At 54.8% G+C, this 15,135-nt stretch overlaps 1 protein-coding gene across 2 annotated transcripts in view; it reads right to left on the bottom strand.

The window, feature by feature from the left end:
• Window positions 1-1,327: 1,327 nt before the first annotated feature.
• WWP2 (WW domain containing E3 ubiquitin protein ligase 2) overlaps window positions 1,328-15,135 on the bottom strand; it is a 151,025-nt gene continuing 137,217 nt past the window's right edge. Inside the window, exons 12-24 of one of the 2 annotated variants that reach the window (XM_059044814.2) lie at window positions 12,630-12,711; window positions 11,880-12,008; window positions 11,113-11,188; window positions 10,840-10,911; window positions 10,522-10,610; window positions 8,485-8,644; window positions 7,082-7,215; window positions 6,672-6,812; window positions 5,846-5,966; window positions 5,404-5,508; window positions 3,927-4,023; window positions 3,665-3,737; window positions 1,328-3,176 (exon numbers count right to left, since the gene is read on the bottom strand). In XM_059044814.2, the coding sequence (XP_058900797.1) occupies window positions 3,077-3,176; window positions 3,665-3,737; window positions 3,927-4,023; window positions 5,404-5,508; window positions 5,846-5,966; window positions 6,672-6,812; window positions 7,082-7,215; window positions 8,485-8,644; window positions 10,522-10,610; window positions 10,840-10,911; window positions 11,113-11,188; window positions 11,880-12,008; window positions 12,630-12,711 (1,379 nt within the window). In that variant the 3' untranslated portion in view covers window positions 1,328-3,076. The remainder of the gene's footprint in view (window positions 3,177-3,664; window positions 3,738-3,926; window positions 4,024-5,403; window positions 5,509-5,845; window positions 5,967-6,671; window positions 6,813-7,081; window positions 7,216-8,484; window positions 8,645-10,521; window positions 10,611-10,839; window positions 10,912-11,112; window positions 11,189-11,879; window positions 12,009-12,629; window positions 12,712-15,135) is intronic. The other variant, XM_067019594.1, reaches the window with a different exon arrangement.

Here is a 15,135-nt window from a genome sequence, read left to right as displayed (position 1 = left end):
GGCAAGGGGTCCTGTCCATTGCTAAGGCTGGTAAAACAGGAACCTTTTTGAACGGCGACTGAGTAGAATCTGTTGGGACTTTAAAGTCTATCTGGAGGGATCCAAAAGAAACCAGCAACAACAGTCGCCTCTAGAAGGTGATCAGAATGCCTGAGGAACAAAAGAGGGGGGCTTTCACTGTGGACCCTTCCTATCTTGGACTTCTAAACCTTTTTTACAACTTTGAAATAAAAATAAAGGTGCATAGTCAACCGTCCAACTCCAGAACTGCCCCCTACCAGAAGAGCAGCATCGGTGCACAAGACCTGACCAAGAGCCTCCACCAGCAAACTGCTGGACACAAATACAATGCCCGTTAGGACAAAGATGGCTGTGTTACAGGACAACCATGACATGGGATATCACACACTAAAGAATTCACCTAACCTATGTTGACAAACATGGAAAGGTGTCCCTAATAATATCTCATTTAATGAGATGAGTTGCTCAATATGTGTAAGATCTCATTTTTAGTACATTTTAAAATTATATGTACACATGATTTATACACACAAAAATAGTCTGGAAGGAAGGCAAACTGAACAGCAGTTACTTCTGGGGATAAGAGCGGGGAGAACAATTTCGACTAGAGATGTCTTATTGGAATTTATTATGAGACGTCTGTATAATGTGTGGACTTTTGTCGGTAATTTCCTCAAAGTATTGCTTTGGTGCTGGGGGTAGTGAGTTCAGCTGATGAACTCCAGCGAGGAGATGCTCTGCCACCTCTGCCTCCCTTGGGAAGAAGCCCAGTGAGAGCAAGGCCTGATCCAGGACCAAGTCATTTCCATGCCAAAAGCATCAAGACTGCACTGATGGGTCCTATCTGGACCTTCAAGTGTTCAAAAAAGTGGGCGGCAAGCCCTTGTCTGACCACGATGAGCTCAAGATCAGGGAGTCCCTCTATGATCACGGAACTCAAGAAACCCCAGGAAATGTTTCTCGAATGAATGATTGCCCAGAACACGGTCCCCAGGAGCCGGTTCCCAAAGCCAGTCCAACCTGCAGGCTCAGCTGTTGGTGCTCTGGCTCCATGGCAACTGCTCAAAGAAACCCAGGCCAAAAGGGTGCTGTGAGGCAACTGACCGAGGGCTGAAGCCTGTGATCCCTGGACGAGGACTCAGCCACCCACCAGAAGTGTGGCTGTCTTGGTTAATGACGTACACAATTCTCAAAACCATCAAGGTCATGGAATGTCCGCCCCTGTCTGGACCTGGAGGGTCTGCGGGGCCTAGAGGCCTTTTGTCTGGAGGACAATAATTTTGGACACATCCACGCCAACACCACCCACAGCTGCTGATTGTTTATTGCACAAGAAACTGGCAATACCGAGGCAAGGGGGTGGGCATTACAAAACAATCTGGTGACCAACTCAGAGCTACCAAAGAGCATTCCGTACAGACACCTCAGTTATATACACGTATGTACACACCCACACCCACATGACAACACTCTGCACACGCATGAGCCTGAGGCTCCCAAACCCCGCAAGGCAGCTTGCACCCCAACCCCCAACATGGTGAGACACCGCAGGGAAGCACTGCCAACGATTTGAGGGAAGAAGAAAGGCTGGGCTGCAGTGAGCTGAGCCACTCGAATCGGCACACACAACACAGCCAACATGGGCCAGGGGGAAGGACGAGGACCTGGGAGCACGAGACTGTCCTCAGAAGACCCCATAGCCGATCTGAGGGCCTGCGTGGGGGCCCAGTGACAACCACCACTCCAGCATCCCTCATCCAGAGGAGAGTATTCGCCTGGAAGATCTCAACACACAGCGGGATGCCCACGACAGAGGCTGGCAGGAGCTCCAGCAATCGAGTCAGACCGTGGGCAGCAGCTCAGGGCCCTTCTGCTGGCTTCCAAGAGCATCGTTTCCTCTGTGCAGGTAAAGCTGCACTTCTAGGCAGAGTGAACACACTCTACAGTAGCTGGGGTGCACTTCATTCTCAACCCGGACGCATGTGCCGCCTGGAGGTCCGGGGGCTTGGCAGGTCAGCCCCACGTGCCCCGTCACCCCATCTAGCAAAGGGAGTTGTCTACTGGAGGCGGAGAGGTCGGGGTGCCACTCAGGACAACAACCCCCTTCCCTCTCTGTCAAGGGTCGGGGACAAGGCTGCTGGGAAGCTGAGCCGCCGGGTCAGGCCTGCCTGAGCTCACAGAACTGCTAAGCAGGTTCCTAAGGGGAGCAGCTGTTTGGGAAATTCTTGGACCAAGGGTGCTGGGTCCCTCAGGGTCCCAGCCATGCCTGGCACACCAGCTCCTTGACAGGAAGTGGTGACAGCAGCATACCAACAACAGAACACAAAGCAGCCCTACACACAAAATGTTTCAAGTGTACGTAAAAGGGAAAAGAAAGTCTGAGCGGGTGTGCCGTTTCCATCCGCAACACCCAAGCAGCTGGTACGACCCTTTATCTGCTGGAAAGAACCAACTGGCCAGCAATGAGTGGAGGGAGGGGCCGTGCTGCTCAGCCTCTGTAGCTGGAGACGGCTAGTGAGGGACGAGCGGTGACCTTGATCTGGAGCTCCGCTCCCGCAGACCTTCATTTATACAGATCACTGGAAAAGTTCTATACGAAAAAGAACCCCTTTTACTGGCAAAGACCGTGGGCTTTGTCAGCCCAGAACACCTACCCCGAGTGGTCGGTCTCCTTCTTACCTAACCAGCCCATGAGGCCTAGGGCTTCGGCATGGCGCGCCCCACCTTTGCACACTCACACACACCTAGGATTGGTCTCGGGGGAGAAGGAGGGTGAGCTCTACAGGGAGGGTCAGCCCTCCAGACTTTGCAATGGTTGATGGCGCCAAGAGTGACATGGGGGCTTTATTCCAGACTGCCACCAGTGGGTGGCAGGAGGGTGGGGGTGGGCAGGGCCTCTTGAGGTCAGGCTCTGCTGCCACCAGCCTGATGACAGTGTGGTCCTACACAAGGCCACCAACCACAGGGCCTCCCGGGCTATGCGGCCAGCAGCTTCTCGGGCAGGCAGGACTCAAGACTGCGTATGTGCTGGGGGTGTGGGAAGGGGTAGCCTGAGTTACTCCTGTCCAAAGCCCTCGGTCTCCTCGACGGCATACAGCAGCTTCTCCTTCAGCTGTTCGTAGCTCTTGTATGGTGGCAGATCCAGTCGGTTGAAACTGTTGAAAAAGGAGAGCAGGGCGGTCAGCACAGGGAGGTCAGAGCTCTAACAGCCACAGGGTGGGGTCAAGAGTTCCCAGACTGTGGCTCGACCACAATGCCAGCCAGCCAGATGCCAGAACAGGGTCCCTGAAGGCTGTGCTGTGTCCCTGGACCATGAAGGGGTCAGAGGAGGCAAGGCTGCAAGGGAAATGGGGAACCACAGGCAGGCAGTGGGGACTCAGGACAGCAAGCTCTTCGCTGACTTGAATAGGAGTGTTTCAGTATTTCATATCTGGTACGGCCGTCAGGGCACATAACTGCTGTCACAACTCCCAAAAGATCAGAGGCCCAGGCCCAGGCCCAGGAGCCCCTCCTCCCCAAACCCCAGAACTACACCCAAGTTGCCTGGTTCAAGGCCCTGAAGCCACCTTGCCCACAGGGCTGCCCTTAGTGGCTCATCGGGTCTCAGGTTCTGGCCGCCTCCCACCAAAACCAGCATACTCACCAGGTGTGGCTTCTGGGCAGCCAGGTTTCCTTGCCAACCTTGTCAATGCAAAACTTCTGTGGTCCATTGCTGCCTGTTACCCAAAGAAAACAACATTGTATATAACAGGATGGTCCCTTCCTAAGGCAGGACCCTCCGACTCCACCACAGATGGCTCAGCCCCCTTCCCCTGACTTGCTTCCAGGAAGACACTAGGTCCTACTCCGCTTTGAGCTGTCCTCACCTCCACCCAAGGGCACCATCAGGGCAAGGGAAAACGTACCAATGAGTTCGGTGAATCCCCCAACAGGCAGGCGGCAGGTCCCAGTGACAAACTGCAGCAGCCGGATTCTCTTCTCGTTGTCCATCTCCTTCACCACCTGGAACCCCACAAGCCAAGGCAGAGTCAGGGCCCCCGTGGCCCAGCACTTCACCCTGACCCATAACTCTCCAGTCAGCCAGGGCCCCTCTTTAGGGCTGAGAACATGGAGCCCAGGCTGGGTGGCAAGGTGACAGCCAGTACCTGGGAAACCCCAAAGCTGCTCTAAGAGTCTGTGCTTATAGACCATTCCCACCAATCTATGTGCCATCTCTTGGTCTCAGGGACACCTCAGGCCAGGTAGTCTCCTTCCCATGCAAGTTCCACTTTTAAAAACACACTAAGGGTCTTCCCTGGTGGCTCAGTGGTTAAGAATCTGCCTGCCAATGCAGGGAACACAACACAATCTCATCCTAAGGATGAGACTGACTGCTTAACAGGTATGAGGTTTGTTTCTTTTTTTTTTTTTTTTTTTCGCTGCACTGCATGGCTTGTGGGATCTTAGTTCCCCAACCAGGAATAGAACCAGAGCCCTCATCTGGGACCTCGGCAGTGAGAGCTCGGAGTCCTAACCACTGGACTGCCAGGGAATTCCCTGTATGAGGTTTCTTTTTAAGGGAGATGACATGTGCTGGAATTCGATAGTGGTGATGGTTCCACAACGTTGTCAAAAGCCGCTGTAAAAGCCACTGAACTGGGCTTCCCTGGTGGCACAGTGGTTGAGAGTCCACCTGCCGATGCAGGGGACACGGGTTTGTGCCCCGGTCCGGGAGGATCCCACATGCCGCAGAGCGGCTGGGCCCGTGAGCCATGGCCGCTGAGCCTGCGCGTGCGGAGCCTGCGCTCCGCAACGGGAGAGGCCACGACAGTGAAAGGCCTGCGTACCGAAAAAAAAAAAAAAAAAAAAAAGAAGCCACTGAACTGTATACCTTAAAATGCTTCAATTAACATGGTGAACTTTTATGGTGTGTGAATTTTACCTCCGTAGAAAACCTAAATACGCTCGTTCTTTTTTATGTATGCTATATTTCAAAAGGACAACAAGACCCACTCATATAAAGGATTCACTGTATCCAGGACATCAAGCTCTTTCAGTTTTTCGGGAGCAAGCCCAGGCTTTCCCACTCAGCCTGGCTGGAAGGAGAGCACGTGACCCGCGAGAGCTCTCCCTCCTGCCTACACACACACACACACGCACGCACGCACGCACGCACGCACGCATCGGGAGCCGGCCCGCCGCTGACACCTCCTGTCAAATGCAGTGGTCGCGACCCAGCTGCGACAGCTCCTTTTGTTTCATCTCCTTTTGCAAGGTGGGGGAGGTGACAACACAAGCGGCCTCAACCTTGGGGTCGAATCGGGTCTCGCTTTCTGCGCGGACTGCGTGGACATCCGTGCCCAGGCCCTCACCCTGCCCGCAGGGAGCAGAGCCAGCGCCCACCTGCCAGAACCACTGGATCTGCTTGCTGTTCTTGGTGTAGTGCCGGTAGACGGTGTTCTTCTGCCAGTCGCTCATGTCGATCTCCTGCATGCCGCACAGCATCAGCTGCGGGGGAGAGAGGGGGTGTCAGGCACCCGGCGCCGGACCTGTCCCTGCGTCGTGCCGCGCCTCACCCACTCCCTGGCAGGTGAAAGCATCCCACACATCTTCAACCATTCCTGCCGGCAGTTTTAATAGTATGGGTAACACGTGGACCCCCCGCAGACAAGGGCCCAGGTGAGGGCAGATGGGAGACCCAGACCAACGTTATTCGCCCGTTGCCACCGTCCCGGGAGAGTGCAGGGCTTTACTGGTGAGTCGCTGTGGGTGCGCGGCGAGGCTATCAAAGGGCAGGGCAGCCCCAGGGGCAGGGGTTCAGGGTCCCAACAGCCTCAGCCCTCACCTCCAGCTCTTTCTCGTCAAAGTAGCGCAACCACTCCAGGGGGGCCACCTCGTTGAAGCCATCCAGGAAGGCCTTGGTCTGCTCTTCCACGCCCCGGGTGAAACGCCAGTCAGTCAGCAGCCTGAAACCAAGACCGGCCGTCGGAGGAGCCCGAGATCCACTGCCTAGGAGGCCACCACCAGGGCCTGCCAGGGGGCTGTTATTGGCAACAAGGAGGCAGCCGAGAGCTGACCTCGGGCAGGCGGGACTCCCAGGCTGCGGCCGGCCCCAAGAGCACGGCCTTTAAAACCTCAGAGTAACCCGGAGGCACCTGAGTCTTTGAAATCCCCCCCTCCTGCTCCTCTCACCACCGCTGACTGAACCTCAGACGAGTGGAGGTTAAAAGACGAGACCAAGGGACCTGAAGTAATGGGCACATTCGTGCACAATCTCACGTGCGAGAGTGGGTTTAGGCAGGCAGGACACAGACACCCTTCGAGTTAGGAGAAAGAAGAGGGATGCGTCGAAGCTTTATGCCTCTTCAAAGAAATTCAGCCTTGCGGTCTTGAAGTCTACCACTTGGGAACAAAGAGCACCCAGGAGCTGGCACAGAGGGCCTCGGGCTCTGGCCGCCCCAGCTCTGGTCAGCACGTGACTGCCCATGGCAGCCATCTAAGGTCAGTGCCAAGTGGGAGGTTCTTTCCATCCCCGGTGACCCAAGGGCCACGCGTGGGGGCCTGGCTGAAGAGGGTGCCCCGGGGTAAGAGCGGGAGACCCCTTCTCTGCACCAGCTGCGTCTCTGCGCCCCCTTCTCCAGGCCCCTGGCTCCCCAGTGCTTGAAACTCACATGATGTACTCTTCCTTGTTCTCCTCTGTCACTCGGATGCTCTCACCACCTTCCTTCAGCTCATGGGTTGTCACCTTACCCAGGATCTCCATATCCTGGATGAAGTACAGCTCTAGGCCGCACTCTTCCAGATTGTTCTCTCTGGGGGCACGAGAGACCAAGAGGGAAGATGTCTGTCTTAGAAGGGTCTTCCCTCCCTCCTGCTCCGTCACTCACTTTTAGTGCCCGTGGGACACGAGGACTCACAGGTGGCCTAGAACCCAGAAAGGTGTCACGGGACATCTCCCTGATGCAAGGAGAGAATTCCAGAGCCGCCCTGCAGGGGGACCTAGAAGCTGTGCATCCACCCGCACTACTACCCACCCTGAGACTCCCTCTCCTCCCAGCACAGGGCGATGGAGGGGACTCACTTGATCCAGACGATAGATTTATAGAATTCGGGGTCGATGGATTCCAGGTCTTTCAGGGTTGGTCTCTTGTTTAGCATCCGCTTGTAGAAAGGGAGGGTGAAGCCTGTATCGATGAACTTTCCATGGTACAGAGCCTGAGGGAGGAAGAGACATGGCAGAGAGATCTGGTCTTCCTAGGATGCCCCATATCAGCTACTGCCCAGCTACTGTTCCCTGCCCTCCTGGGCATCCGGCTACTCTAGGGGCCTGAAGGGAAAGTCTGCAGCACTCTTGGTACTGCCTGCAGACCTCGGAGATGAGCAGAGCTGGCTGCTCAGGAACCCACCTCCAGCCCCCTGCCTGCCTGCAGGCCCCCTGCCTGCCTGCCGGCTCCCTGCTCCAGCAGAGATCTGCCCCCAGGCGTACAGAGACGACTCATTCAGCACAGCTCCAGGTGGCGGCCCTGACTCACTGCTGCTCTGAGCTGGGCAGCAGAGGCAGCCAAAAATAATGCAGCCGCGGCTGCTGGCGGGCCAGTGGTGAGTAATGGTCTAGGGTTTTACTGGTCTGTCCTGTCCACTGCAGAGCCAGGCGGGTCTCTAGACCGGGGAAGAATGTGCCCACTTCCTGAGGCCAGCACCCTGGCCAAGAACTTCCAGACAAAGGGAAGGGACATATTTAGTCATGGGCTCTTGGGTCCTCCTGAGAGGGAAGCGGGGCAGACACTCACTCGGGAAGTCAGGGGAAGAAGCGAAGGAAAGCTAGCAGTGAAACCTCTCAAACTACCAAATGTTGCAGCAGGACCGTGGCCCTCACGGGCTCCTGTCTCCATCCTGGTTCCTGATGCTCAGGAGGCACTCAACAGGACACTCAACAATATTCACACTGTGCTCCTATTTCTAAATAAATACAAATACCTAACTCCCCCTTCCCTACTTTGCCCTCCTCCTGACAGATGCCTCCTACACCTTGCACCAACCGGTCTACTAGGGTTCTGTTCTAAGCTAGTGTGGATTCCAAATCCCCTTCCAGAAGGCCTGAGTCTCAGTCGGACATTCCCAAACGCTGCCACCCAGCTTGCGGCAACACCCAGAGACAGGCAGCAGGTGGGCCGTGCCCGTCATGCCCCACCTTCAACAGGGCAAATGATGAATGTTAAGTGAAGACTTTGATCCAGGGAGCCTGAGCTGTCGCTTGACAAATCCTACACAAATCAACACAAAAACCTTCTCAGCGCCCTGGGGTGGCCACTGAGAGAGCTCTGAACTATTTCCAGAACTGTCGCTAGCTTTTTGCATCTTTAGTGAGTAGTTCTGTAAAAGGACGAGGGTGGGGCTCAGAGAGGGGGGCGCCAGACTGCTGCAGCTGCTGGTGGGGTATAGGGTAGCCGCCCTGCCTGGAGGGCTCACAGCAGCGAATCTTACCATGGCAATGAATCTGCCAATAAAGCGGAAGTAGGTGAGGTGGTCGGGGTTGATGGAGGAGGCGGGGTTGATCTGCAGGCAGTAATTGTTCTTCCCGGCATATTCAAATAAACAGTACATGGGGTTGAGCACCTCGTGGGACAGGAGGAAAAACCACTCTCTGTGAGAGAAGAGAGAGAAAAACGTAACTAATGGATCCCTCCCTGCACACCTGTTCCGGAGGTGCGACTCTCCTGTGCTGTCCTGTTTCACCTAGTCTGGAAACATGCATCCTGGGGAGGCAGCCCCACTGGGATCAGCACCTGGGCTAACCTCTGTGAACAGCTGGTCAGTGAACGGGGCAGGGTCAGACCTAGGGTGAACCAGAACAACTGCACTTGACGATGATGCTCAGGAAAACCTGCGTGCCTGCGTGTCGGCTCCAGGTGCTGCATTCCAGGACTTTCCATCTGTTATCCAGAGCGCCTGAAGGCAAAGGAGCTCCTCGCACCCTGAGCCACCATGCACAGTTGTGTAGGCTGTGCACTGCACAACGACGCGATGTTACAGTATCATAGATTTGTACATTTATCACAACCATTTTCCTGCAAATGGCAGTCAGGCTGCCTTTTTTTCTGATAAAACCAGTATATCTCGGCCATACTCCAACACAGAAGTGTCTTGACAAGGGGCATCTTTCTCTAAATCTTGCAAAGGGGCTGTATGAACAGCAGCCACCCCGCTTCCACCCTACCTGAGTAGGCAGCATAATGTGAAGACGAGGTAATACGTTCCTAACTCCTTCTGCATGAAAACTCTGTAACCAACGCAGTGTCTACACTTCACTCCCACCAGCTACCACGCAGGTATCTCACTGCCCTTGCACTTTGCCATCCCCTCACCCCAGACCCCATCAACCACACCCTTCCCCATACGTCCACGCGTTCATCTGAACCAATGCCCACGCTTTAGCATCTCTTTGCCCCCTAGGTACAAGCCTCAAGCCAGAATTCAGAGTCTTTTGGGGCTTGAGCTAAACCAGCAGGGGGACGTCCCAAGGGGGCCAGTCCCTGGCTGCTGGGCTGTTTGTGGCCAGGCAGACGAGGAGTCCTTCGATGCAGAGGGTGCCCCGGTATCCTGTCCGTGGTTCTACCCTGTGGTAGAACAGCATGACGTAACCTACCATAGGGTAAAACCACTGGCAGGACACAGAGAGACAGACACACACGGGGCGGGAACCACACCACCAAGCAGAGCCTAGAGAGGAGGTCACCACGGAAAAAAGAGCAATCGATCCGTGGGTGCCAACACAGAGGGCGACGCCACCAGCACACAGAGGACCAGAAGCAAGTTAACCCAACACCAAGTGAGAAGACGTCCCCACACCATGAGAGGTCAGCAAGCTGAGCGGTCACCGCAGGCCAAGATGCTCCTTCTCTCTGCCGGGGCCCTCGTGCCCCATCGTCCAAGGCAACATTTTGCCAGAGTCTGTTAACTTTTGTAGGTGGGCTGGGGTAAGGGCAAGACAATGCTTTGAGCTCTTTTTAGGGTTATGTCAGCTATTTTAATTTATTGACCCTGTGCGCATGACACGCAGCTGAGTACGGATCAATGCCCTTTGGATTGTGACACAGCTCATACATGCCAGGTTTACACCAAGACAGCCGACTGAACACGCCCCGGCTGCCTCAAGACGAAGTGAAGCCCAGGGTCGATTCTACTGGACAACCACTTAACACTGATATTTAGCTACTGACACTGGTATAGCCGGAAATAATGACAGGTTGGTTGGTAAAGAGCCATTGTCCTGAGCCCCTCCCCCAGAAGCCCCCTAGCCTTCCCGTGACCCCAAAACTAAAGGATTAATACCTAGACCAGCAGGGGACCCCCGGACCCAGCTCCAGCGCCCCTTTGGACTGGCCACACCCCTGCCCACTCCTGAAGATGCAGGAGAGATCTGGCAACACGCTGAGCAAGAAGCAGGCAGCTTTCTGGGCACGGGCCCTGTAGCCTGGGGAAGCGGGGTGCAAGCGCGGCCTTCCAGGGCTCCCAGCTCACCTGGCAATGCCTCCATAGTCCAGGCCCTCCTCGCCGCGCATGATGATGTAGAGCCGGCGGCGCAGGTCATAGGGCTTCATGTTCATGATCTGGGGAGACAGAAGATCGTGGCCAGCCTGCCACTCTCCCTTCCACGTCAGGCTGCGGGGTGGGGGACAGGGGACTCCCCGGCCTGCTCTTCGGCAGATACCGGTCACCAAGGCCCACGCCTTGAGAACTCTACCATGTGGGCTTAACAGGCTACATGATAGAAGACAGGGTAGCGGGAGGGGACCTCCTGCCTGCCCCTGGTCTTAGACACCGTGATTATTCTCTAACCTGTTGGAAAGAATCCTCAAAAAGTGTCTGCCTGGAAACGCTGATCTTCACATGGCTTGGGAGAGCATTTGACTGATAAGAAAAGGAAAAAACAAACCTCAAATTGGGGTCTTGGTGGTAACTATTCAATCTGGTCACCTGTCTGTCTGAACAGGCTTCCCCATCCCCCTGGGCTTGGGGAGAGAATCCAACGCCTGCTGCTGGGCTAGAAAATTGTGCTGAAATAACTCTACAACCCCAATCTCCGGGGGAGGTCCCAGTACCAGAACTCACATGGCAGAGGAAACGGAACTGGTGATACTTCCACCGAAAACTTCGGTCATAGGCACCAGGGGAACCTTGCTTCGTCCTGGGAAGAGCAAAGATGTTCTGGAATCCATGTGATTTCTCAGAAATTAGCAACGTATCTTGTTAGTCCTAAGGAAACCTGATGCTATGTTAATTTAAAGACAAGTAAAGTAAGGCATAAAAGAAAGAAAGTGACTGCCATTAAGATCTTCTGAAGATTTGAAGATTAAAAAGAAAAACTAGAAATAAAGCCAGAGGGACTTCCCTGGTGGCGCAGTGGTTAAGAATCCGCCTGCCAAGGCAGGGGACACGGGTTTGAGCCCTGGTCTGGGAAGATCCCACATGCCGCGGAGCAACTAAGCCCGTGAGCCACAACTACTGAGCCTGTGCTCCAGAGCCCGCAAGCCACAACTACTGAGCCCACGTGCCACAACTACTGAAGCCTGTGCACCTAGAGCCCCTACTCCGCAACAAAGAGTAGCCCCCGCTCGCCACAACTAGAGAAAGCCCGCGTGCAGCAATGAAGACCCAACGCAGCCAAAAATAAATAAATAAATAAATTTCTTTTTTAAAAAAGAAAGCCAGACCTCTTGCTTTTAGAGAAAGACCACCAGTGTTATTCTGAGTAAATAGAGTAGCCCCTTCCCTCCACATCCCCACTAGTGTGACATCAAAACTGGCCACTAGAGGGCAGTAAGAGCAGCCATACCAGGCCTGTGCTAAGAGTGATGTCACCTGTGCAAAGTCCTTACCCAGACTCAAACCCTGGGCGAGGATCCTTAAAGGTGGTGGTGCGGGTATTGTGGTCCACGAAGTAACGCACCCCCTCGCTGGTGTACTTCATCTCCCACCCTGGGGGCAGAGCTGGTTCCTGGATCATCCTGGAAACATGAGAAGAAAGGGGCTAAGGGCTGGCCTCACCTTCTGGGTCTCCATGCTAAGGAGGCTGGGGTCCCTGAAGTGCTGCTTTCTCTCTGTTTTTACCCAGGCCCTGCAGAGCCCTTGAGAGTGGGCCTTGAGGAAATGTGCTTGGCAATACCCAAGTCCTGAGGATGGTTCTGCAGCAGAGAGAGGTCATCTACTGTCCCAGGGCCAAAGAACCAGCCCTGGGTGGATGGCCGTGGCCTGAGCGGGCACCGGCAATCCCAAGGGACCCAGTGCTCCGTCCCACACTAGCTTCTGGGGGGTGGGGAGTTGACGGTGTCGGGGCAGGGCTCTCAACCCTTCTGAAATCACATGATCGGCAGCCTGCACAACTGGCACAGAGACCAGCAGCACCTGCCAGCCAGGCCACTCTGTATCCATGAGGAAGGCCAACTTAAGCTGCCACTTGCAAGCTCTCACTGGGCCAACACCAGATCATGAGGGTCTCGGGGCACCGGTGTGTGGTCAGAGTCCCCAGAACGTCGGCCGTGTGGGACAAATGCAGTCCAAGGCCACCGGGCCAGTACTGGAGGTGCACGGGGCCCGGCCCAGACCCCCTCCCGGCCTTGAGTCCTTACCCCTGGGTCCGAGGGTCCTCCCACTGAGTGGTGCGTGTGTTATGGTTCACGTAATACACCCGGCCGTTGTCCTGTCTCTTCTCTGCCAGGGGAGAGGAAGGAAAAGCAGACTCTCAGATTGAGACGTCTTGAGCCCATGTCCTCTCCCCTCTGGCTCCCACCTCCTGGGTGCTGGATCTGAATTTCTACCCCTGTTCCTAATCTGTTAGAGAAGTTCAGCCAGCGGGAGCCTGGCTCACTCACATCTGTCACTGGCAAAAAGGACAAAGAGAATCTTTCCCTACTGGGGAGTAGGGGAGGGATATACACATTTTCAACTCCAGATCAAACACCATCTTTGGTTGGCTGGTTTGCTGGAGGCAAGGGGGCGGTGTGGCAACACGGAGGAGGCGGAGCGGCCCAGCTGAAACCAGAGGCATAATTGCATCCAGCTGTGTGCAAAGTGGAGGCACAGCCCAGCCTCCCCTGGATCCTGGGCCCCACCCCAGTCCATCACGGCTGCTCTCTGGTTCTGCAGCCCCTCCATCCACTGGATGCAGCCGACCCAGGTGCCCCTGTCCCACAGGCGGGGTCACTGTGGGGTGGCTGCATTTCCCTTCATCCCTCTCTGATCAGCGCTCTGCACCACAGGGCCTACGCACCCCCCTGCTTAAAGGCAAAGTTTTGTTCTCTGACTCCTACATCCCAGCAAAACCTCTATGTTGCACACATGCCAAGAGACACCTGGGGTTATGGGCACTTACACTGCCATCGTGGTCTTATACCTAAGTATGTGCTTCGAGATGGGAAAGTGTTTGGGGAGCTCAGACATACTTTCTATTCTCTGGACAACATTTACCCTCTCGCCCTTTTACTGGCCTACTAACAATGGCGCTGAGTTGTTTGAGGGAGAAACTCTGGGCTCCAGGGGCAAACTCAACTCCAGCTGGTGACTCTGGTCTTTAAGAGGGATTGAAAGGGGCGCCCATCAGCTCCAGGTGGATGGCAGGCAAGACCAGAGCAAGACTCCGAACCCAAGAGTAGTCACCTTTCCCAGCTCAAAGTTCCTGGGCTCTCAAACCTGTTTCTGTCCTGAAAACAAACAATGTTCATGGCCCTCCCTCTTTTACGATGACAGGGAGAAATTAAAGAAATAAAAATAATCGGTTCCAGAAGCTACAGGGAAACCAAAAAGCTGAAAAAGACACAGAACTAGGGAGAGCCCAGCCCCCTCCCCTTGAGTAGCAGGCTGCAATGTTCACAGTATCAACCCACGGTCCTGGTCTCTGTCTGACTTACCTGGCATCCACTACTTGATGGAAATTTCAAAAACAAGAGACTTGAAAGAAAGAAAAGAAGGGGACTGGGATTGCTACAGAGCTACCATCGCCTCAGAACAGCCTGTGGGACCGTCCCACAGAAGACTGGCTTCCCAACAGGGTTCTGAGAAGAAGGGGCCTCTCCCAGCCCGGAAGCTTCCGCTTCGAACTAGATCCTCCCGCGTGTTCTCTGCCAAGGGCCAAAGCCGAGGCGGATGGGTCTGTCCAGCCGGGAAGTGCCCTTGTTGCTGCGTGGAGGCCTTTCATGGCCCACTGGAACCACCTTGCTGCATGCAAGGTCGCAGCCTGGGAGCTGGGAAAGTCCTTAGGTGACATCTAGCCTGACCCCATTTGGGAAGAAATGGACTGGGGAGCATTCGGTCACATGCCCAGGGCCAGAGCAGCTGAGACGATGTGGATCTTAAACCTCAGGTGCTGTGACCCCTGGGTCGGTGCTCAGGGAGAATGTGGGATCTCTCCTAGAGGAGCAGAAAGGGACCCAGGACTGAACACAGGAGACTTGACAGCAGGCTTTGCGCTAAATGCAGCTCTCCTTTGGTTTTGCTATACTTTCTGTTCAATCTTAACTCTCCCTGGGGAGATGACCATGCCACAGCCCTGGGGAAGCTAACACAAAGCCCAAAGGATTTGATCAGGAAGATTCCCTGGCCCTCGGCCAGATTCGTATCATTACAGTCTTGTGTGTTCTCCTGATCGTTTTTAAACAGCACTGACTCTGACCATGGCTCCTACTCCCATCTCAAATATTTCACACCTGGCTTCTAGGAGCTGTTTTCGAGACCCTATAAGCTGCTCTTACTTGGTGACCATCGTTTAGCAGAACTGGTACAGAAATAAATCACTTGACTGTACAGATCCAGGAACAATTCTGGGTCCCCTGCTCTAGTTCACAGGGTCTGCCAGATAGCCTTACAGATTCTTATTTCATCCGATGAGTCTTCCCCTGCCCAGCCAGGGATCCTATGTTCGACCCTCTCAAATATGTCTTGCTGCCAACCTCTGAGACAACAGTGAACAATGACCTTTCATCGGTTCAGGGAGCCGGGTGGATCAGCTGCGTGCCTAAGGGATTCCCCAGCTGAAAAAGTCAAGAACTGTGCGGAGGCCTCGCTATCTGAGATTTTCCACTAGAAGGACTAGGAGGCCTTTCCAAGTGCCCTGGAACGCAGTGGTAATTGACTAACTGA

This window comes from Kogia breviceps, chromosome 18 (assembly GCF_026419965.1).
Source record: "Kogia breviceps isolate mKogBre1 chromosome 18, mKogBre1 haplotype 1, whole genome shotgun sequence".
Taxonomy (NCBI): Eukaryota; Metazoa; Chordata; class Mammalia; order Artiodactyla; family Physeteridae; genus Kogia; species Kogia breviceps.
The sequence above is the reverse complement of the archived record's forward strand: the minus strand, read 5'-3'. Positions and strand labels throughout refer to the sequence as shown.